At 45.6% G+C, this 25501-nt stretch overlaps 1 protein-coding gene across 24 annotated transcripts in view; it reads left to right on the forward strand.

Annotated features, from left to right (window-relative positions):
* The window catches only part of LOC102940233 (ABI family member 3 binding protein), a 377733-nt gene that overhangs the window by 158781 nt on the left and 193451 nt on the right, over positions 1-25501 (forward strand). For all 24 annotated transcript variants that reach the window (XM_043538550.1, XM_043538551.1, XM_043538552.1 and 21 more), the window contains 2 exons: positions 6539-6607; positions 15511-15643. In XM_043538550.1, coding sequence (XP_043394485.1) covers positions 6539-6607; positions 15511-15643 — 202 coding nt within the window. The remainder of the gene's footprint in view (positions 1-6538; positions 6608-15510; positions 15644-25501) is intronic.

Raw genomic sequence — 25501 nt, forward strand, 5'->3', positions numbered from 1 at the left:
AGAAGATCTTCAAAAAACAGTCAACACTTTTTCAGAGGCTAACTCAGCCTCATGCTTAACATCCAGAAAACTAAACTACTCCACCAACAGACTCCGAATCACCAGGATCCTGCTCTTGTAATTCAGCTCAATAAAGAGACGCTGGAGAACATTGAGGACCTCCTTTACCTTGGCAGCTATCTGTCACAGAAAGTTGACAATGATGAGAAAATTCAACACTGCCTTCGATATACCAGTGCAGTTTTTAGATGCTTGAGAAAACGTGTCTTCGAAGATTGTGGCATCAGGAACCAAACCAAGCTTCTTGTGTACCAGGCTGTTGTTCCTGCTCTCTTGTACGGTGCTGAAACCTGGGTCACGTACAGTAGATACCTCAAGGTTCTTGAATGACGCCATCAACGGTGCTTCCGAAAGATCTACTGAACAAGTGGGATGACTGACGCACCAATGTCAGTGTTCTGTCCCAAGCCAGAAGCTGCAGCATTGAAGCTATGATCATCCGCCACCAACTTTGTTGGGCTCATCATGTTCTTCGAATGCCAGAAAATCAACTCCCAAAGCAGATAATGCTCTCACAACTGAGCCATGGTCGACAGTCTGGGGTGGGTAAAAAAAGTGCTTCAAAGACATCCTCAAAGCCAACATGAATGTGTCAATATTGCACATCTTCATGGAAAACCCAATCCCTCGATTGATCAAAATGGAAAAGGACTTTGTGACAAGGATGCTAGGATTTTGAGATCCAATGGAGACAACAGGAAATGGGAAGGGAGGAAAGAACATGCTGCAGCCCAATTTAACAATCCAGATCTGCCCCTTCCACTGGGAACTGTCTGTGCCAACTATGACAAGATCTGTGGATCCCAGATTGGTCTCATTAGCCACCTGCAGATCCACCAGCGATAACTGGCCATCATTTTATTGGACGACAGTCATCCTCGAACTCCAAGGGATTGCCAACAACAGTGCTTGTGTACTATGTTGATTGGCAATGTACAAATACATACAAATTAAAATAAACGATGATCCTTGTACCCTTACATATGCAGTAAAATGTTTGGGTCTACTCCATAACCTCTCCCAAGCATATTTCTATATTGTAATATGTTCTGTTAGCTCAGTTTAGACCTGGATTTTAATGTTGTCTGGTCTGCAACATGAACTTTAGTGTCTGATTTAAATTGTTCCAGTTTCATAATCATTGACCTCGATGAGGATGAACATAATACAATACAATGTTGACTTAAATTTAGTTTAGTAATTTTGGCTCTAATGTCAGACAACTGGTTCCTAGCCCTATCCATTATAACAAAAAAAAATCCCTTTATTTTTCAAAAGTGCTTCCTTTTTAAATAGTGTTATCAGGGAAATGATGAGTTCATTGGAAAATGTGGATATGCTCTGTTCTTCACATGGAGTGTACTTGCCAACCTCCATGAAGGGTGAGTGAACAACGCCCAACGTAACACATTTTTTCTGAGAACAGATTTCAAATATAGAACAAGAAGAAATTATAAAACTAACAACTGTATATAAACATTAGATTTTGTGATCTTTGGTGTGTAGGGGAAGGGTGGGTGGAAGAAGTTTATGCTTTTTGGATAAACCCTTCATTATGTGTTGCTGCACATACTATTCCAGACTCTTCTCTAATCATATCTCACAAATTGAGTGTTTTTTCTGCTCAGTATTTGGACGAGAGGACCCCCCCCCACCCCAGGATTAATGAAGGTTGCTTCAGGAAGTAGCAGGGGGAAACTGGCAGATCTAAACATCCCTGGATAACAGATTTCAGGCAGCCAATAGGCCTTTTATTAATAAAAATGCTTACGTGGTGCATTCCAAGGAGCAACATTTGCTCTTCATGAGCCAGTGCAAAGTAAGGCAAGACTTAAAACCACGTTTGTGGGTATTAAAGATTCCATGGCACTTTGTACAAGAATAGAGGGCAGTGTGATCTCTCACTTACTTGAATATCCAGTAGAGGATTGAGTTGGGAGAACAGGAAAACCAAGTCAGTATTTTCAAGGTTTTGGTTGTTTAAAATTAGCCCACTACTGTTCTTTGTCTTGCTCAGCCACTAACTGTGTGATCTTAGGCAAAGTCAGTGAGGTTGTTTCTTGTATTGGGCAACCTCTGTTGGTGAGAGATGAACTTTTGAGCTACACAGAACTCTTCATCAGGTCTGGAAAAAGGAACTCTTAGTACAGGGGTGGGCAAACTTTTTGGCCCGAGGGCCACATTGGGGTTGCAAAATTGTATGGTGGGCCAGGTAGGGAAGGCTGTGCCTCCCCAAACAGCCTGGCTCCTGCCCCCTGTCCGCCCTCTCCCACTTCCCACCCCCTGACTGCCCCCCTCAAAGCCCCCCACCCATCCAACCCTCCCTGCTCATTGTCCCTTGACCGCCCCATCCTGGGACCCCTGCCCCCTAACAGCCCCTCACCCCCTATCCAACCCCCCCGCTCCCTGACTGCCCCAACCCCTATTCACACCCCCGCCCCCTGACAGGCCCCCCGGGACTCCCACGCCTATCCATCTCCCCCTGTTCCCTGTCCCCTGACTGCCCCCCCAGAACCTCTGCCCCATCCAGCCGCCCCCAGGACTCCCATACCTATCCAACCGCCCCCTGACTGCCTGCCGGCTCTGGCCCCCTGACCAAGCAGCTCAGAGCAGCATGCCTGGAGCTGCGCCGCCCAGCCAGAGCCAGACACGCTGCCCAGCAGGAGTGTGCAGCCCCGCCGCCCAGAGCGCTGCGGCATAACTGTGGGGGAGGGAGGACAGTGGGGGAGGGGCCAGGGGCTAGCCTCCCCGGTGGGGAGCTCAAGGGCCGGGCAGGACAGTCCCGCGGCCGGATGTGGCCCACCTCTGGCTTAGTATGTTCCCTGACCTGAAGAAGAGTTCTGAGTAGCTCGAAAGCTTGTCTCTCTCACCAACAGAAGTTGGTCCAGTACAAGATACCGCCTCAGCCCCTTGTCTGTCGGATAACCTGGGATCAACATGGCTACAACGCCACTGCATGATCTTGGGCAAGTCATTTAGGCTTAAATTGTCAAGTGCCCACTAATTTTGGACACCCCTGTTTTGGCTGTCCCAACTTGAGAAACTGATGGACTGTTCTTAATAGGTGTTAAGAACCTCCCAATTCCAGTTGATTTCAGTGGGAGCTGTAGGTGGAAAAATCCAGGCACTTAATATCTTGAATTGGGCACCAAAAATGAAGTCTTTTGAAAATGTAAGGTCTTAATCTCTCCTCTCTCAGTTTACCCATCTGTAAAATTTCGTATTAATAATACTGACCTCACAGGGCTGTTGTAAGTTTAATGAACTAATGGTTTAAAGAGTTTTGAGATTGTTAGATAAAGGCAGTGCCATAACTTTTTCTCGGTAATAATAATTTTCAAACATCAAAAATGTTTTGTTTCAAACTGTGGGATGAATGAAGTTTTGGGTCAGTTCCTGTTTAATTTGCACTACATTTCTTGTTCCTGATTGAGGTTTTGTGTACACTGAAAATTTGCATCAGTTAACTAAAATTGGTTTAAAATCGATCTTGTTAAATCAGTTCAAATTCCTAATGCAGATGGTGTTAAACCAGATTAACTTTACTGCATTCAGTTTCCTTTTATTCAGATACAGTCTGAACCTATTTAAAAGCAAGCATTAAATTAGTTTAAGTACATCTGTGTTATGGGTTTCTACCTATTTAATTGTGTTGATTTAATTAAATCAACTAAAAATCCAAGCAACTTTTCCAATACAGAGAAGGCATCGGGTGTGGTATTCTAAGATTCTTCCGGCACCTCCCCGCACACTTTTTTTTTAAAAAACACAGCTTTTCCCTGGCCCTTTCTTTATGTATTTATGTAGAACACCAATGAGAGTTCTTCTCTGTGGGTTTCTTTTAATTGCAGTACTGCTTTGTATTGCATAATGATTTTGGGGTCCTAGGGCAATTGGGCTGCAGGATCCCTCACTAAGGACAAATTTGGCCCTGTATCTTATAGTAGCCCAATTAATTTTATGTTGACACCCATATTTAAAATTATAGGAAAAACAGTCCAGATCAATTTACTGTGGGCCAAATTCTGCCCTCAAATATGCCTACCTAACTCCTGTGATTTCTGTTAGAGTTGTGCAGCCATATCTGAGAGCAGAAAGGGGAATTGTATGTTTTAAAGGAGTAGAAAGATTCGTTTATCTGATCTCTGATGTCTCAGGAAGAAGGATTTCCTTCCTTTTTCTGAAGATAAGTTTCCCAAAACTATAAACACTCCTCCCCTCTGAACATTGTTTTAATCAAACAGTTTATTATTCTAAGCTGTGGGGTGAAGTTCTGGCTTTCACTGCTGGAACATCACTTGAACTGCAGCCTCTCACAACGTGCATTTGTGCTCTTGAAGGTTCTATCAAACATACTGTGAATTTGTTAGCCTGGGTATAAAAATAACAGCAAGGTTTGATTTTGCTTTATTTGCTTCATTTCATTGTTTCCTATGAAGAGCAATATTTCCAAAGAATTTACAAGCTGGCTCTCAATCAATCAATCCAGCTAGCCAGCAAATGACTCTGACACTTGAAAACAGCTGTAGTTCTGATTTGCAACTCTAGCTTTATGAAAACTTAATGCTACTTTAGCAGGGCTCAGTTTAAAAACAAAATTCTCATCTGTTTGAAACCCTTTGATTTTATTTCGTGAGGGCTAATGGCTATGAGATTTGTTTTTGTTATTTAAATGTTCCATCTTTAGCTATTGTAACAAGTTGCACTGTATATTAAAAAAAATAAAATGTAGCCTCAACCTTAACACCACATCTTTCACTTAAGGATAAAATTTTTATGAGAACTTTGTAGTTTAATAAATGAAAATAGAAAACCAGGATACTGAGTGTTGAGAATAAATTTAAATAAATGTAAACATTTGAAACTATGGAAAATGCATATTTGTCTGGCAAGAAAATTGCTAACAATAGCTCAGCTATCACATTAAAAATATTATTTGTATTCTAATAGTAACCAGAGATCCTAATAAAGAGTAGTGCCTGTCGTGCTATGCATAAGACATAGTCCTGGCCCAAAGGAGCTCATAATAACACTACTTGCATTTATCTAGTGCCTTTACTCAAAATTATCAAAGCATTTAACAATTTAATTAAACCTCATAGTATCTCTTTGAGAGGGGTAAGTAACACATTTAATTTTACAGAGGGGGAAACTGAGGCACATGCCAAATGACTTGCTCAAAGTTCAAATTCAGTCAGTGGTGGAGTGAAGAATAGAAGTGAGCACATCTGACTCCCACTGCTTTGCAGTGGCCACTAGATCATGCAAGTATTAAATGATTAAATATCAGTCTATGCGCTTATACACTTCGTTGCCCCCACTACACCATCATAAGCTCTACACCTCTTGTGGAGGTGGAGGGCACATCTACACTACCGCTTAAGTTGATCTAACTTATGTCAATTAGAGATGTGAAAAAGCCCTCTCCACTCCCCGAGCGTCGCAATTTTCGCACTGTGCAAACCAACACTACGTCGGTGGGGGATGCTCTTCCACCAGCATAGCTTGTCTCCAGCCGACATCACTTACATTTCTTGCCATGGTGGAGTAATTATGCTGACGGGAGAGCGTTCTCCTGTGGGCATAGTGCGTCTTCACCGGACATGCTACAGCGGCACAGCTGCATTGATACAACTACGCCAATGTAGCACTGTACTGTAGACTTGCCCAGAGTTATGATGTTGGTGTACTAGGGCACTTACATTGGCGGGAGCAAGGCTGTCGTGTAGACACTGACATAGTTAGGCTGACATAAGTTGTCTTATGTTGACCTAACTCTGCAGTGTAGACCAAGCCTCAGTATCACAGGCACTGACTTTTAATTTTCCCGGTGGGTGCTCCACCCCCACTCTTCTTCCCTGAGACCCCGCCCTCGCTCCCCCTCTTCCTGCCCTTGAGCACCTCTCTCCAGCTGCCAAACAGCTGACGGGTGGTCCCGCCATACAGATGTGGCTAGTGGCTGCTGAGCACCCCCTATGTTTTCCCCGTGGGTGCTTGAGCCCTGGAGCACCCACGGAGTCAGTGCCTATGGTCAGAATCCTTTGGATTCCATCCTCTGCTCCACTCCCTGTGCCCCATCCTGCTGCTTCCCTGTCATCATCTCTTCCTCTTGCTACTAACTTTGCTCACTTGTTCCGTCTGTAAGCAAATAACATGTAGCCCTAGTAGAGTAGCTAAAAACATTGTGTCCCATCACCTAGTACCCTGCTTCGGCTCTCTTTTGGAATGTCTGTTTAGATGGTAATTTTTTTCATGTAGGGATATGTCTTTTTTGTTTTCTTAAATCTCTCTAATAGTGCCTAGAATGTTTCTGAATTGCCGGTGAATAAATCATAAGGTAAATCTGTGCCATAGACTGGAAAAAAATTAGACATTGTTAAATGCTGTTTGAATATTCCACTATTCACCAGGAATAATTAATTGATCATTTTAAAAAACAAATTGTGAATTAAACTAATTACCAAATTGTTATTTCCAGATGCCGAGCCAAGATACTTGATTACAGTGCGACCTGCACCCATTCCAAATCACAAGAAAACCTGCTCAGGTACTGTAATATTACCACATTTTTTATATACAGTCAATTGAAGACAGAATATTGTTTTTATTTAGTTTGTCTGAAAGAACCAAATTTTCTGATGTGGATGACCAAATTCCACATTTGCGTGATTAAAATAAAAATGTAGGCATGTACATCTACACAGTATTCACTCAGGAATTTTCTGATTGAGAAACTTAGATGCAGTTTTTGGAGGTCCTTCTTTATAAGAAGTTCTCATTATGAAAACTGAGATTTAACATATTTCTTTTTTCTAGAATATGGGGATCAAAAATGCATATGACAAGTTGCCATAGCTAGTGGAATGTTGATACACAATTGTAAACAATGGATTCTGTCTTGAAATATACTGATGTATAATCTTTGGAATTCTTGGGTTTGGATTGGATAGGAGATTAATGTTTTATAATCTCCCCAAAATGCCAGTTAGGAATCTTTCTCCCGAAGAAATTTTAATGCACTCCATTGATAAAGTAAAGGGTCTTTACATATTGTGACAGGTCACACCACCAAGGCAGAGGAGGAACTTTGTCATAACTGGTGTGAGAAGTGGGATTTGGTGTGCACAGTGCGACGGAAGAAGGAGGGTGGTGGTGGTGTTTTTAAAAAAAAAAAAAAAAAAAAAAAAGAGGGTTTATTGTTTTTTTTCACCACAATGGAGGAGGTAGTGCAGGCACTGATACAAGCCATGGCTGCCCAGCAGGAGGCTACCCGTGTCCAGGCAGCCGCCCAACAGGAGGCAGTGCGGCTGCAACAAGAGACTAATCGCCTGCTGATGGACCAGGCTGCCCGAGACCATGCTATTTTGCGGGAACTGGTAAACCAGGTAAAGGCCCTTACAGTGCTGAATCGCGGCCATGATGGCACATGGGTCATGCGGGCCAGCAGCTGCCTGCAGAAAATGACGGGGGACGATGATGTAGAGGCGTACCTCCTGGCCTTTGAGAAGACAGCCCTACGGGAGGCCCGGCCTCGAGATCAGTGGTCTGGCATCCTCACCCCATTCCTGTGTGGGAGGCCCAGAAGGCCTACTATGATCTGCCTGAAGAAGCTGCGGCAGACTACCCCCAGCTGAAGGCAGAGATCCTGGCCAGATCTGGGGTACAACCGCAGTGCGGGCCCAGCAGTATCACAAGTGGAGGTACCAGGAAAACAAAACCCCGCGGTCCCAATTGTTTGACCTCTTCCATCTCACATGAAAGTGGTTGCGAACTGAGTCCTAGAGTCCGGAGGAGATACTAGAGGTTCTGGTCATCGACTGGTACATGAGAGGACTACCATCAGACCTTCGCACCTGGGTAAGCCAGAACGAACCCTCCACCTACGACAAGGTTGTCGCACTGGTAGAGAGGTGAAGGACGGCAAGGGAGCTGACCCGACCAGTTAAGGAAGAAGCACCCTCGGTTAAACTAGCAGTACCAAGCCCTAGAGCTCGGGAGACTGGGCCACCAGGAGAGCCCAGGTGGAAAAAGAGAGGGGCTGAAGGCCCACCAGAAGCTACAAAGAGTAGGAGCCCTGAGGGGAAAGAGGCTCGTGATGTTAGACTGCCCAAACCAAGAGACCAGGGAACGCCTAGGGCTCCATACAGATGTTACGCCTGTGGGGAGTGGGGACACATAGGTACACAGTGTCCCAATGCTGAGGAGCGTATGCAGTGTAACCTGGGGAACTGGGCAGACCCATGCTCCCTAATCCACCTTGTGGGGGTCTCACTAACCCCACATACGTACACCAGACCAATGAAGCTAAATGTGGTCGAGACCACAGCACTGGTTGATTCAGGGAGTGCTATCATGCTTGTCTCAGGGAAGCTCGTGAAGCGTAGTCAGCTGCTGTGGGCTAAGTGTACGGGGATAACGTGCGTCCATGGGACAGTTGGTTATTACCCCACCATCCCAGAAAAAATCGAGTTTCAGGGGAACATTACTGAGGTAGCAGCAGGTGTAGTCCCTAAACTCCCATACCCGGTGTTCGTAGGGAGGGACTTCCCAGGGTTTGGAGACTTACTCCCGGTAGGGGAATTGGAGAAAGGGGGAAACCCTGAAGTCAGTGAGGCATCCACAGTAGACTGGCAACCCCCAATCTTCTCTGAAATATGCCCAGATTTGTTCTCCACTTCCAGACAGGGTAGAAAGTCGAAAAGGGAAAGGAGGGCAGCTAAGGCCTTGGGAACCCGAATACTGACCCAAAGCCAGAGGGCCGCCTGGTAGGTAGGCGGACCCGAGCAGCTGAAAAGGAGGCCACCTAGGAGAGAGAAGCAGCCAACTCTGACCCACACCCTAACGCCTCTGAACCAGTAGAAGCAACAGAGACTGGCCCCCTAGATCTCGGGCAGATTAGCCCCAGGAGAGGAAATTTTGGAAAGGACCAGGCTGAAGACCCAAGGTACGACAACATTAGGAAGGAGGTGACCAAAATAGGTGGGGTCCCCGTGGAAGGGAAAACCCAGGTACCAGGACCCTACTTCATAATGAAGAAGAATCTCTTATACTGGGTTGCACCAGTACAGGGGCAGAAGGTACAGCAGATCCTAGCACCTCAAAAACACCAGAATGCTGTATTAAGTCTTGCCCATAGTCATCTTTTTGGGGGGCATTTGGGGGTAGAGAAGACCCTGGCACGGGTCCTGCGACGATTCTTTTGGCCCGGAGTACATGAAGAAGTGAGGAGGTACTGTGTGTCCTGCCCGGAGTGCCAGCTGCACAGTCCCCGTCCCCACTTGAGGGCACCTTTAGGACCCCTTCCCATCATAGAGGTCCCCTTCGAGCGAATAGCCATGGATCTAGTGGGACCCCTGGGGAAGACAGCCCGGGACCCGCTGCTCGTTACCTAGAAGCCATCCCCCTGCGGAACGTGGCCTCTAAAAGGATAGCTAAAGAGTTGGTGGGGATCTTTGCCCAAGTGGGGCTACCAAAGGAGATATTAACAGACCAAGGTACCCCATTTATGTTGAAGCTAATGAAGGACATCTGTACACTGCTCCATATCCATACCCTGAGAACTTCAGTCTATCATCTGCAGACCGATGGGCTGGTAGAAAGGTTTAACCGAACCCTCACGGCAATGATAAGGAAAGTGGTAAGTCGGGACGGGAAGGATTGGGACACCCGACTACCCTACCTTATGTTTGCAATCCGGGAGGTACTTCAGGCCTCAACTGGGTTTTCCCCCTTTGAGTTATTGTACGGACTCCTCCCCCGTGGCATACTAGATATCACAAAAGAAATCTGGGAAGAGGAACTCAATGAGGGGAGAAATATAATTGACCCTGTGTTGCAGATGCAAGAACAGATAGCCCAGGTCACCCCTATTGTACGGGAACATTTGGAAAAGGCGCAGGAGGCCCAGCGAACCAATTACAATCGACAGGCAAAAGTTTGACAGTTCCAACCAGGGGATCGGGTATTGGTATTGGTACCCACGGCAGAAAGCAAGCTTTTGGCCCAACGGCAGGGGCCCTATGAAGTGGTTGAACCCATGGGGGAAGTAACCTACAAGGTGCAGCAGCCAGGACGCCGGAAACAAGAACAAATTTATCATATTAACCTCTTAAAGCCTTGGCACCAACGAGAGGCGTGTGTGGTGGCCCAAGAGACCCCGATCCAGGGAAATAATATGCAGGAGCAGATTAGGATATCCACTGATCTGACACCAAACCAGAAGAAGGAGGTAACTGAGATGATCAACCGATATCAGGACGTGTTTTCAACTAAACCAGGTCGGACCACCAAAGCATATCACCACATTATCACAGACCCTGGGGCAAAGGTAACTTTAAGGCCCTATCGGGTCCCAGCAGCAAAAAGGGAGGAGATCAAGGCAGAGGTAAAAAGGATGTTGGAGCTGGGAGTCATCAAAGAGTCCCACAGTCAGTGGTCAAGCCCGACTGTGTTGGTGCCCAAACCCAATGGTACCACTAGGTTTTGTAATGACTTTCGCCGGCTGAATGAGATATCCATGCATACTCCATACCCCGTATTGATGAGTTAGTTGACCACCTGGGCAATGCCCGATTTTTGACTACCCTTGATGTAACAAAGGGATACTGGCAGATTCCCCTTGCCAAAGATGCAAAAGAAAAGACGGCATTCTCTTCACCAGAAGGTCTGTTTCAATATACTGTTCTTCCTTTTGGACTGAATGGGCCACCTGCTACCTTCCAGCGTCTTATGGACAAGCTCCTACGGCCCCATACCAGTTATGCAGCAGCATACCTAGATGATGTGATTATTCACACCCCCAACTGGGAAACCCACTTGGAAAAGGTGGAAGCGGTTCTGGACACGCTAAGACGGGCTGGCCTCACAGCCAACCCAACCAAGTGTGCTAAAGGGCTAGGCCGAGGCTAAATACCTTCGCTACATTGTAGGAAGGGGCATGGTCAAGCCCCAACTAAAGAAACTAGAGGCTATCCAAAATTGGCCCCGGCCGAATCGGAAAAAGCAAGTCCGGGCATTCCTGGGTGTGGTGGGGCACTACCGACGATTTATTCCCCATTTTATTACCAGAGCGAGTCCCCTGACAGACCTGATAAAAGCCTGGGGTCCGGACATGAAGTGGACAGATGCCGCAGAGAAAGCATTCGTGGATCTATGGACAGCCCTCTGCAATAACCCCGTGCTTATAGCCCTAGACTTCAACAAAGAATTCATTTTACAGACTGATGCATCTGAAGTAGGATTGGGAGCTGTCCTATCGCAGATGGTCGGAGATGAAGAACACCTAATCCTCTGCCTCAGCAGGAAACTCCTCCCGAGAGAGCAGAAGTATGCCATGGTTGAAAGAGAGTGCCTAGCTGTGAAATGAGCCATGGAAACACTAGGTTATTACCTTCTGGGACGACGGTTTACCCTTGTGACTGACCATGCACCCCTCCAGTGGATGCAGCGAAATAAAGAGAAGAATGCAAGGGTGACCAGATGGTTCCTGTCCCTACAACCTTTCCAATTCACCATACAACACCGGGCTGGAAGCCACCATGGCAATGCAGATGGCTTGTCACGGGTACACTGCCTGACGTCCCAAGTTGCCCAACCCTGTGGTGTTGGGGGCGGGGGGGAATATGTGACAGGGTCGGGCCAGATGGCTCCAGGAGAGTGATAGAAGGCAGATATATTAGCTCCAGGTTAAGTAGGTCCCTTTTCCCTGGGTAAGGTAACAGGGAATGTTCCAGAACAATCAGGAACTTTCTGGAAACAATTAAGGCAGACAGGCTGATTAGAACACCTGCAGCCAATCAAGAAGCTGCTAGAATCAATTAAGGCAGGCTAATCAGGGCACATGGAGTTAAAAAAGGAGCTCACTTCAGTTTGTGGTGCGTGCGAGGAGCTGGGAGCAAGAGGCGCAAGAAGCTGAGAGTGAGAAGGCGTACTACTGGAAGACTGAGAAGTACAAGCATTGTCAGACACCAGGAGGAAGGTCCTGTGGTGAGAATAAAGAAGGTGTTGGGAGGAGGCCATGGGGAAGTAGCCCAGGGAGTTGTAGCTGTCACGCAGCTGTTACAGGAGCCACTGTAGACAGCTGCAATCCACAGGGCCCAGGGCTGGAACCCAGAGTAGAGGGCAGGCTCAGGTTCCCCGCATCCCTCCATCCCCCCAACTTCCTACTTGATACCGGAGGAGTTGAACTGGACTGTGGGTTCCACCAGAGGGGAAGGACTCTGGCCTGTTCCCCGATCCACTAGGTGGATCAGCAGAGACTGCGGGGATTGTTCTTCCTTTCCCCATGCTGGCCAGTGATGAGGCTAACTGAGTGAACGGCAGATTTGAGCGACGCCAAACTGAGGGCTGCTGTATACCTCTGAGGTGAGAAAATCCGCCAATAAACGCAGGACCCACCAAGGCAGAGGAAGAACTTTGTCACAATATATATTATTAGAGACACCAACTTCACTAATACATGGTGCTTAAGGGAAACGATGGTCTTCTGGCTAAAGCTGCAAGTCTGGTAATAAGAAAATCTGAGTTCTGTTTCTGGACTCTGCTACAGACTTCCTGTATGACCTTTAGCAAGTCATTTCAACATTCAGTACTTTAGGTCCTAATCTTAAAATGGAGATAACTCTCTGCTTCACGTGGGTGTGGTGAAGAATAATTGATTAATGTTTTTAAAGTACTTGAGATTTTCAGATGGAACTTGTTTAATGATCTGTATTTTTTTGGGGCCGAATATATTTGCCAGGGCCCTTGTAGTCATGAAGCAATATTTTTCTCCATTATATGTACATAGAAAATATTTGATAACAGATTGCTATTTAACAGCTATTCAGGTACAGTATTTAAAAATATTAACTGCCTAAAGCCACAGTTTAGGAGTATTAATTTTAATAGCTGCTTCAGTCAGGGGGAATTTTAATTGGGTCATTCCCACTAGAGATGGACCTGAACCAAGCTCCCTGATCAAACACTGCTCAGTATGCATAACTTTGGATTCTGATCCAAACTTTGCAATAATGGGCTCGGCCACAACTCCAGATGCAAGCAGTCTTGATCTCTGGGGAAACTTAGTTCTGAAACTTGCATTCTCTCATTCTTAACATCATCACTACATAACTTAAATTAACATTGCCACACTCTGCAATATCAGAATGAAATGTTTTTTAACTACGGTTGCAAGACCTAATTTAGATAAAATAACATCCTTGAATTTCAAGCATTACTGCTTGTTGTCTTGTTGTAAAAGCTTTGTTTATTTGACAAACAGTAGTTAAAGACATTCCCTGCTCTTGAAAGACAGATGTAGAAAGGACAAAATGTACTGGGAGACAATGAGGAAAAGTGGAGTTAATTTAGACATTCCCCCCACCGCACCCCTTTCTCTCCACTCTTCAAGTGTTAAGTTGAAGAAGGCATTAGACTGATGTGAGTTTGTGCTTATGTGGGCCTCAGGGAAGAAATGAGTCTTTATGATGGTCACATGATCTCTTGTACTTCTGTGACACTACATACCAGAGTTCATCTCCAATGCTTGCAGGATTGGCTGAGGCTAGTCTGCACACTTGTAAAGCTGGAGCCCAACTTTACAGAGCTCAAAGAGAAATTATAATTACTTCAGAAGGTTCAAAGGTTGAGTTTCAAAGATTTAGAAACCTCTAAGAATGACCTAAAATTGCTTTTCTATTAATGAAAATGTCTGTTTCAAGATATAGCAAGGCTGTTCTTTAGTATATAATAAATCAATATTTAAAAATTATATAAAACACAATAGTTGCCGATGAAAAATGGGCTTTTCTCTTCTTATATTTCCATGTTCATGTGACCCTTGGTTCCCCAGAAAGCAAATTTAGAAAGTGATTTCACTGTAAAGAGGATATATGCCAAAAAGTTTGACAAATAAATGAACTATGAAAACAACCCCCCCCCCGCCAAAAAAAAAAAAAAACCCTTTAAGAAAACAGGGAGACTGGGGAAGCTAGCCTGCACATCAGACAAATGTTGGGAGTTTTGCTTTTCTTTTTTAAATGTTGTACATTCCACAGTACATTACATCACAGCACACCTCATCTAAATGGAAAAAAATATCCCACTTGTTTTCTGTGAATATGCGCCTAATCGGTGTAGTGTAAAACACACATACTACAAGATTTTCCTACTACCTGCAAACTGCTTGGAAAAGCAAATCTCACTTCCTTGTGGACTTGCTGGGAAATCCCGGTAGAGCGCAAAAACACTTCTTAACCCTTGGAGGTATCATTGATAAAGAGGTGAGGAACTCCTACCAATGGCTGAATAGTACTTCCAATTTAAGGATCAAGAGGCATGAACGGAGAACTGAACCAAGATTTTTGCCAGGTAATGCAGAGCACTACCCTCAGATCACTGCACTAGCCTCAGGTATTAGCTTTTAAAATTTTATTTAAAAGTTCTTCATCTTTCTTTTGCTGTATCCTTCTTCTCCATGGGAGTCGCATAACAGCCCCCGCCACCTCCTGTCCAGGGCAGAAAGTGATTCACTGAGGGGAGCAGAGCAGGCAGCTCCTGTTCAGGGCAGCAGCAGAATCATGGCTGGCTCAATTCCCTGAGGAGTCCATGGGGGTACAGAATAGAGTCCCTTGCCTTCTTCCCACCCCCCCCCACCTGCCTGGCCAGAACCTCTGACTCCCACAGGCTCCAGAGTTTTTTAAAATACATAGGACAGCGACTGGCCAGGTGTCTGGGCTAGAGCAGGCAGCAGCGGGAATAGCACGCAGGTAGTCCCCAGCAGTCAGGGAGGAGAGGAGGGGAAGAGCAGCATGCTGCTGCTGGGTTGGAGCTGGGCTGCACTCCCTCACCTCTCCCAGACCACTGGGGATTCCCTGTTGCTTTTCCTGCTGCTGTCCTGTCCAGGCCTGGACACCTGGCCAGCTGCAGCCCCACACACCCCTGATAACCACATTGTGCCCACCAGAGGGACATGCACGTCCCACAGGTTGGGAACCTCTGATCTGGAGGGATGTTTGCACCACTGTGTTCAGAGTAAAGCTAAATTGCAAGTATTTGTGTAAGAGATGAGGAGTTAAGTTAACTGATTATTGAGGGATAGTCCTCGCCAGACAGAGGCACCACTCAAGGCTTGTCGTCAATCTTAAGTGAAATAAGTTTGTAAGGTTTTGTTTTATTTCAGACCTGTGCATAACTCATTATTATTGATGATCCTTGCTAGGGATATATGGAGAACTATATTCACTTGGAAATTGAATATTCTTTCTCATAACTAAAGAGAGGCACGTGCGGGTGGTGGGGAGGTGATCCCTTCAAGTCACGATTGAATTCACTTGCATTATACCTCGCCTTTGAATTTAGAGGAGAAATTAAATCATAATTCTTACATTCTCTTATCCAGCCACAAATATCTCCTCCCTGAATAGAGAAAACCTAAGTATAAATAGAATTGTCTGTATGTTTCTTATGCAGGTAAGACCAAGACTCAAAAGCCTCTCCAGATGGTGATTGGCACTTTGACCCCAACCTCTGTCTTCCTGTCCTGGGGCATCCTAGTCAATCCACAGCATGACTGGACTGCAATGAGTAGCTGTGCTAGTGACAGGTAATACACCAAAAAACAGGCTAAGTGAAAATAATGTAATGTTTTGTTAACATTTAAAAGAAAAGGGCATGAAGATAAGTGGCTGACCAAATTCTACCAAATAGTGTGACATCATTGAAGCAAAGGTTCTCTTCTGTATGTGTAAATCAGCAATTAGCAAGCACTTTCTTGCCTAAAGTTCTGATTTAAGCAAGTGTTTACATGCCAAAGTGCTGATCTTGTGATTTCACTGTGGGTCGTTTATGTTGTAGAGCCGCAGTGCCTGAGTCTTATCTCAGTTACACTGGTATAAATCAGGAGTAACTCTACTGAAGTCAATGGAAATATGCTATTGTAAAACTGGTCAAGTGAGTAAAATTAGTCTTCATTGAAGTGCTGATGGAAGAAAGAACAAATCAATCCTTTTGTAATATACTGGATTTTTGTTTCCTGTATTTGATCTTCTGAATTTTATTTTTATTTATATTGCAGTGCATATAGAAGCTATGAATGATTAGCATTATACCTATTTAACAAAAAAAAAGTTTTTTGCTTTATGAAATTCTGTGTTCCGTTCCAACTACTTATGTGAGAGGGTCGGCACATCAGAAAGGCCTGGCATATTCACAAGGTGGAATTTCTAGAGAGGTCAGAGAGTCAGTAAGTTTGTCAACTGAGCAGGCCATAAAGTTGTATGCTGTGCTCAGCAAATGAATAAAATTCATATTTTCTTGTAGGTATGAAGATGTATGTTTCTTCCAGATCTCTCTCCTTGGTGCTCCCTTTGTATCCTCCTACTTGTGACAGAGGGACAAATTCTGACATCTTTTATACCTCATGTACCTTCATTGCCACTTCTTGTGTTTGGAACAGTTTCCCTATTGATAACCTCCTTGAAATCCCTCCTTATAACCCTCTTCTTTTGCTTAGCTCCCCAATACTCATAACTGTGACACCATCTGCTCCTACTCTTGCAGGTGATCCTTTATTGTATCTTTCTAACTTAGAACCCAGTCAGTCTCCCAGTGAAGCAAATACAAAAACTCTTATTGATGTTAACCCACTGGACCAGCCTTTAGGACATGAACCAAGACCTTTAGAGCCAATGGGATCTTCCAGTTAATTCCAGTAGGCTTTGGATCAGGACCATGGAATAGGAAATTTTGGGGGGAAGGGAATCTTATCTTTCTACATATTTTTAAAGTGTCATGCATACCTATGGTATAAAATATGCAATTATAATGGAATATAAGAAATAATCCTATTAAATATAAACAGATTGTTTGTATTTATTTTTAATGGAATCGTGCTTCATGATGCAACTCAGCTCAACTTCATGCAACTCAGCCCACAGTTTAAAAAAAAAGGATGGCACCTCATTGTGGGTTTAATGTTGCCTTTTTAATCCCTGGAGGAGCAAATCCTTTCACATTGTTAGTGACCTCTAATACCGGCTGATTTAACAAAAGATTCTAAGTCTTTCTTCCATGTTTTAATTTTGTGACACCTTTTTCACCAGGGATTACACCCTTGCGACATCCCTGGGCAGCAACCATAGCCATAGCACAAACTCTGCAACTGGAAGGAGAGAGAGATGCTGTAGTTACAAGCAACTAGGCAGGGCTGGCCTTATCATGAGGTGAACTGAGGCATGCCTCAGGTGCCAGACTGTGGCGAGGGGGCGCCGCTAGGACCCAGAGTGTAGAAAATTGTGTCTGCTGCTGGTGCATGTGTATTCTCTCTGCTCTAGATGCACAGAGATGGTGGAGTGCTGTGCTGGAGGAAGGAGGGCACAAGACACATAACAGGCAGGCAGGAGAAAAGGTGAGAGGGAATAACAGAAAGCAGCAGGAGCTGCAGGGAGAGAGAGGAGGAGGAGCCTCTTATGTACCTCTCTAGCACCCCCAGGAGCCTGGACTGATTAACACCAGCTTCTCAGGGAGCTTCCTGTTTCCTGCTGCTTCCCTGAACCCACCTGAGGGGAACAGGCAGTCAACTGAAGTAGTAGGATCCAGTTAGGCCCTTAAGACGCTGATATCTTCCCTCACTCAGGCCCTGCTACCAGCCTGCTTATTTGTCCCCTTCAATTGAGTGTTGAGAGCCACTATAGCTGGCACAGAACAGCAGTCATGAGCGAAAGAAGAAAACGCACCTCTGCGGCAACATTCAGAAAAGAAAGAAAGCAAAGGAAGCTTTTCTATCTACGCAGGAAGGACCTCTCCTGAGATACATAGACACAAATGTTCACGGTGAGCCTTCTGGCCCCAGTGAGGATGTGAGTGGTGAGGAGATGCCTGATCTTCCAGTTAGTCAGAGTGCAGGTGACCTGGCAGCTACTGCAGCATCCATATCTCCATCTCAAATGGATGTAACCATGCACATTCCTGAAGAAAAGTGTAGATCGGAGAAGAGTGTGGTGGAGGCACAAGATACAGCTGCTGCTGAGTTTAGTTCCTTAAGTCTTGATGGTCCAGGACTGTGAACCCACTTGAGCAGTAGCCTGAGGGACTTCCTTGTACTGCATGGGCCACAGCAAGTGAAAAACTTCATGTTCTCCGAAGATAATGAAAATAGAAGTTTCCATCCAACACATTACTGGCGTGAAATCCCCAATGGTGACAAAGTGGAGAGGCCATAGCTTATGTACTCAAAACCCCAGAATGCTGCATACTGTTTTTGTTGCAAACTCTTCCAGTCTAAAGTTCCAGCCACATTGGGTTCTACAGGAAAAAAGGACTGGAAAAATCTGGCTAGAAATCTGGCATGCCATGAGAAGGCAGCAAATCACCAGAGAACATTCCATAGGTGGAAAGAGCTTGAGATGAGACTAAGGTTAAAGGCCACCATAGATGATCAGAATCAAGAGAAGACTGCATCAGAGTCTCTTTTCTGACAAAATGTTCTGAAAAGACTCATTGCTTGCTACCCAAAACTTAGCACTGCGTGGCACTTCAGATCAGCTGTACGTGCCAAACAATGGAAACTTCCTTACAATTATGGAGCTGATGGCTGAGTTTGATGCTGTACTCCAGGAGCATCTAAGAAGAGTCACCAACCAAGAAATGTACACACGCCACTACCTTGGAAAAACAATTCAAAATGAGATCATACAGTTACTGGCAAAAAAAAGTCAAACAGAAGATTGTGGCAGATCTGAAGTCAACAAGATATTACTCTGTTATTCTGGACTGCACACCTGACATCAGCCATATGGAACAAATGACTTTAATGGTACATTTTGTAACAACAACAGAACCTAGTGAAAATGTCCCTGCAATGGTGACTGTCAGAAAGCATTTTCTAGAATTTATTGACATTTGATGATACTACAGGAGCTGGTATGACAAATGTGCTTCTTAAAAAGCTGAAAGATACAGGAATTGCGATAGCTGATGAGAGAGGTCAGGGCTACGATAATGGTGCCAACATGAGAGGAAAGAACAGAAGAGTGCAGACATGGATCCAAGAGTTAAACCCTTGAGCTTTTCTTGTCCCGTGCAGTTCTCATTCATTGAACTTGGTGGTCAGTGATGCAACATCAGCTTCTAGTGAGGCTATTGAATTTTTTAACGTAATTCAAAGCATCTATGTATTTTTCTCTGCATCAACTCATCGATGGCAAATTTTGAAGCAACATCTGGGAACATCCTCTCTGACACTGAAACCACTGAGTGCCATACAATGGGAAAGTCGAGTGGAGGTAATAAAGCCTATCAAACACCTATTTTCCCACCCATTCAAGAACACAAGAGTCACTGAAGAAGAAGACATTTTGATTATGAGGCACGGGATAATCCCATAAGAGACCCCAAACAACAATTCAAAGTTGAATTCTTTAACCAGATGCTAGATTGTGCAATACAGTCAGTTGAAGAAAGTTTCATGCAGCTCAAGGAACACAGCAGTATATTTGGGATGTTGTAGGATATTCCAAAACTCCTCACTATACCTGAAGAAGGCCTACACCAGCAATGCAGGGCACTAGAGACAGTGTTGACACATGATGACCTGCGATATTGATGCAAGTGATTTAGGAATTTAGAGAAAGCTATTTCTAATTAGCATGAGAGAGAAAAAAATATGACTCTGAAACCTGAGAGATGGGAAACCCCAGTCAAGGCCCCCTGCACCAGCCACTCATTATTTATCCACACCAAGAGGGAGGCAGCAGTGCACATGCTGAGAGGCAGAAATGTAGGTGCCAAAGAAAATTTTACCCATGAAAACCTATGTGCCAAGTGAGTTTAGGCACCTACAGGGTTTGGCAGGAGTTTTGTGGATTGCAGAACCAAAACTGGGATGTAGGTTCCTAAACACAAGACTTAGGCACTTAAGTATCTTTGTGGATCTGGGCCCAAGTGTTTGTCTCTCCTCTTGCTGAATGAATGACCCCAGCAAAACAACCAACGCTACAAGGAAAAGAGTGACACTAACAATACACAAAATCTGAAATATACAAACAAAAATATTTTCTATAGACTTTCAGTTACACTAATCATAGGTCTTAACTTAAAAATCACCCTTTTGTCTGCAATGTTATAACAATGGTGTGTAATAAATTAACAGCATCTCTTTAAACTTCTCAGTACGTGTGTCATTATCTTACATTATGTATGGGGAAACTGAAGTAGAGTGGTTAAGTCACTTGCTCAAGATTACGGGACTGCATGGGATAAGTGGCCAGGGTTGCAAATGAGAATTATCTGCTCTTTCCAATTGACATTTGATCCCCAGGCTGTATTTTATGCCTTGATCACTGAGTAATAATGACAACTGGCATCTGCTATAGATGCCCAAAAATCAAACACAGCAGTGTATTTGGGATGTTGTATGATATTCCAAAACTCCTCACTGTACCTGAAGAAGACCTACACCGGCAATGCAGGGCACTAGAGACAGTGTTGACACATGATGACATGTGCGATATTGATGCGAGTGATTTAGGTGATGAACTGAAAGCCCTTTCAAGATACATTTCAGCAGGATCAACTCCAAAGGCTGTTCTGGAATATATGTGCACAAATAAGACGACCACCCTCTTTCCAAATGCTTTTGTTGTTCTGCGCATACTTCTAACACTTCCTGTAACAGTTGCCAGAGGAGAATGCAGCTTCTCCAAGCTGAAGTTAATAAAAACAGATTTACGCTCCACAATGACACAGGAGAAGCTGGTCGGCTTTGCAACCATCTCAGTAGAGCATGAGCTGGCCCAGACTGTGGACCTTCAGGAAGCAGTTCAAATCTTTGCAACCAAGAAGGCATGGAAAGCACCACTTTGATTATTCAAACAGATAAAAATGCCAGTGTTTACTATGCAGACAAGAAAAGTTACATTTGCTGTTCAGGCGTTTGAAAGTTAAGTGTTACTTAAAATTTTTGAACGAGGCATTTTAAGCTGTTAGTTCTCCTTTTTTGGGGTAGATAGCAGAGCAGTACCATGAGAGAAGTAGAACAGGAAGAAGGCAGAATTGAGACCTTTCAAAGTTTTGGCCCAAGCGAGGAGCATGGGGATGTCATTTGAGCTCCCCGCCTCAGATGCCAAAATATTGTGGGTCAGCCCTGCAACTAGGAAAAGCATGACACATGGTTCCTTGCACCCTTCAGTCCACACTTACTTCCCACCAGTGACTGAGCGTATTTTTCTTGGAGCCTCCTAGACCCAGACATTAAAATTTATGCTTCCTAGCAGTCCTTTCCTAGGTCTTAGAGGTAGTCAATTATTTCTATCCCCTCACCATTTACTGGAGTCAAACCGTATTTACATCTACAGGCAGCCCTCGGACTTACAACACAATTGGTTCCTGAAAATTGTGTTGTAAGTTGAAATGTCATAACTCGGAACCACAATCCACTCCATTGCGGGACTAAGCATCGTAAAGTTGAAACCAATGTCGTAAGTTGAATCAGGGTGTCAATTCAATAACTCATTAGTACTATTCGTCGTAAGTTGAACATTGTAAAGTCAAGGACTACCTGTATTTTTATTCAGTGTAAGTTGTCTCGCTGCTTCCATTCTATGGTGCAATAAGCTCACTTGTAACACATCCATTTCTCAAGTCACCACGGATGTGTCTACACTGCAGTGGAGACCCAAGCTCAGACTCTGTCTCGGACCTGGCGTCCTAGGACCCTGTAGGGTTGGAGGGTCTGAGCCTTAGGGTACCTCTACAGTATGAAATTATATCAAATTTATATAAGTTGATTTTTCGGAAGAGATTTTATACAGTGGATCGTGTGTGTCCCCACTAAGTGCGTGAAGTTGGCGGAGTGCGTCCACAGTACCGAGGCTAGCATCGATTCTCAGAGCGGTGCACTGCGGGAAGCTATCCCACAGTTCCCACAGTCTCTGCCGCCCATTGAAATTCTGGGTTAAGTTCCCAGTGCATGATGGGGCAAAAACAGTTTCATGGGTGTTTCTGGGTGCATGTCGTCAGTCGCCCCTCCCTCCGTGCAAGCTACGGCAGACAATCGTTTCGCGCCTTTTTTCTGCTATTGTCAACCGTACACCACTGCTTCTGCTGGCACTCTGTTCTCCTGCTTTCCTGTAGCAGACGGTGCAGTAGGTCTGCAAAACTCTGCTGTCCTGCAACTTGTGCAGAAGGCCTGAAAGCCATCATAAACCGTACACCGCCGCTTCCGCTGGTACTCTGCTCTCCTGCTTTCCTGCAGCAGATGGTGCAGTAGGTCTGCAAAACTCTGCTGTCCTGCAACTCATGCAGTATGCCATTGTCAACCGTACACCGCCGCTTCCACTGCAACTCTGCTCTCCTTCGTTTCGCCCCTTTTTTCCTGGATTACCCTTGCAGGTGCCATAACACAGCAAGCATGGAGCCCGTTCAGCTTACCGCTGCAGCTGTGACCATTGTAAATACCTCTTGCATTATTCAGCAGTGGGAGGTTGAGGCAACTCGCCTGCCGGCCAGTTTTGCACAGCCAGACAACGGGGCGATTAGAAGAGCACAGCAGGGCGCGCTGTGCATCAGAGAAGCTTTGAAAACCAATTTCATGACTGGCCAGGCTACGGTGTGACAGTTGTGTTTGTTTCTCCTTGATGTTACCCATCCCCTTTCTTGACTCTTATTGCCTGTAAGCCAACCGCCCTCCTCCCCTTCGATCACAGCTTGCAGAGGAAATAAAGTTACTATTATTTCAAAACCATGCATTCTTTATTAGTTGATTAAAAACACAGGGACATAAATCACAAGGGAGCCCGGGTGGGGTGGGGCAGGGGGGAAGGAGAGAAGGACAAGGCCACACTACAAATCAAAATTTAGGATATGCCAGCCCTCTGCTGCTTAGGCAATCCTCTGGGGTGGAGTGGGTGGGTCCCCGGAGCCTCCCCCCCCACCCTGTGTTCTTGGGTGTCTGGGTGAGGAGGCTATGGAACTTGGGGAGGAGGGAGAGCAGTTATACAGGGGCTGCAGCGGCTGTCTGTGCTCTTGCTGCCTTTCACTCATAAGATCCACCAGACAGCACAGCATGTCAGTTTGCTCCCCCATCAGCTTGAGCATGGCATCCTGCCTGCTCTCATCGCGGTCATTGAACGCTTTCCGGGACTCTGCCATTGTTTCCCTCCACAGATTCAGCTGGGCCCTATCAGTGCAGGAGGACTGCATAAGCTCTGCAAACATGTTGTCCCAAGTGCGTTTTTTCCACCTTCTAATCTGGGCCAGCCTCTGGGACAGAGTTGATAGGGGGCGCGTTGAAGCATTTGCACCTGCAGGAGGAGAAAAGGGGAGGGTATAAGTTTAAAAGATACATGTTAGAGAACAAAGGGGAGATTGTTTCTCAGGGAAACAAGCAATTCAAAGTACACAGCACATGTTATTTCTGTACAAGGTCACATTTTGCCTTTTATACTGAGTGCCTGCCAGATTGGTGTGACTGCATCACACGCGGCTGGGCAACAGCATTCAGCTTGCAGGCAGCCATGGTAAGCCCTAGGGGCACACGGGGTTCTGCTTCTTCCGCATTCATTACAATGCTTTCAAACTGCGGCGCCCTCCTTTCCCATACCAAGCAATGCCTGGTGGGCTGGCCATTTAAAAGGAGGGCCTGTGGTCTCTCAGGGATGATCGATACACACACACACACGCACCCCACCCCGTGCCCTTTAGGCCAAATGCCAACAGGCCAGCGTGGACGGGTTCCCCCCACTCGCACCGCGCGGTTCTGACCCTTTAAGCCAAACGCGAACAGACTTTTCCTGTAGCTGTACTGGACCTGAATGCATCCCAAGTCTTCAGGACAAATGAATCAGGAAACACACTTTCTTTTAAACCCTGTATCGTATTTACATAAGTACACTCACCAGAAGTGCATTCTCCGGCATCAAGGTCCTGGAGCCCGCCTTGGGAGTGGGTGGAGGGTATTGGCTCCAGGGTGATGAACAGTTCCTGGCTGCCGGGGAGAAGGGAGTCTTCGCTTGCTGCCTGTGTACTGTCCTCCTCCTCTCGCTCTTCCTCCCCCCAAAAAATCATCCTCCCCGCTCCATGAGAGTCCCCCCTTGCAGGTGTCCATGGACAGTGGTGGGGTAGTGGTGGCGTCACATACCACCCCCCCCCCCGAATTGCATGCAGCTCATCGTAGAAGCAGCGTGTATGGGGCTGTGACCCGGAGCACCCATTTGCCTCTCTAGTCTTTTGGCAGGTTGCCTGAGCTCCTTCATTTTCACATGGCATTGCTGTGTGTCCCTGGAGTAGCCTCTGTCTGTCATGCCCCGGGAGATTTTCTCAAAGAAGTTTGCTTTCTTTTTTTTTGGAACAGAGTTCTGCCTGAACAGATTACTCTCCCCAAACAGCGATGAGATCCAGTACCTCCCTCTCGGTCCATGCTGGAGCTCGTTTGCGCTTCTGGGACTGCATGGTCTCCTGTGCTGGTGGACTCTGCATGGTCACCTGTGCTAATCAGGTCGCCACGCTGGCCAAACAGGAAATGAAATTCAAAAGTTCTCGGGGCTTTTCCTGACTACCTGGCTAGTGCATCTGAATTGAAAGTGTTGTACAGAGCGGGCACAATGGAGCATTCTGGGATAGCTCCCAGAGGCCAATACTGTTGAATTGCGTCCACAGTACCTCAAATCTGGAACAGCGATGTCGATTTTAGCGCTACTCCTCTTGCTGAGGTGGAGTACAGAAACGGGTTTTAAGAGACCTTAAAGTCGACCAAATAGGTTTGGTTGTGTGGACGGATTTAGTTTTAATTCGATATAACGCGTCTAATTTCGATATAATTGCATTCTGTAGACCAGGCCTAAGTCAAGCCAGGACCCAGGGTTCAAACCCTGTTGCTTTGCAGATGCAGCTCACCCCCCTCACTCCCCCAAACTTAGATCCTGGGAGTCCTCTAAAAGTATCTCTCCATCATATGGGCCAACTTTCCTTGTCTTCTCTATCCCAAGAATCTCCAATCGACTGCAGGGGAAACAGAAGCAACTCCCATTGGTGTAGTGTAGCAATTTGGTGAGTCAGCATTTAATCCTTCCATTATCTTCTGACTGCCAAGGTGCAAACACGCTATCAGAAAGCCGTTTGTGTTTTCAATTGACACTGACCAGAAGCAGCCTTTTACAAAGCGCTCTGCTTCATGGTCAGGGGAGCACAACCAGATTTTGGTAAATTTCTGGAGTGAGGTCAGCAAAATAGTGGATTTTGGTAAGAGTACCAGGAATAGCCGCCCATATCAGGAAATGGCATAGAAGCTGGCAGCATTGCAAATATACTGGACTGGTGACCAGTGCAGGGAGTAGATTAAGTGTCTCAAGACTGAATACAGGAAAATAAGGGACAGAACTGCACCTCAGGCAACTTGCTGACATCATGTCCGTTTTATGAGGAATTTGACTAGGTGCTGGGCTCTGCTCCCAGCCCGGAGCCAGCG

Source organism: Chelonia mydas, chromosome 1 (genome assembly GCF_015237465.2).
Source record: "Chelonia mydas isolate rCheMyd1 chromosome 1, rCheMyd1.pri.v2, whole genome shotgun sequence".
Lineage (NCBI taxonomy): Eukaryota > Metazoa > Chordata > Testudines > Cheloniidae > Chelonia > Chelonia mydas.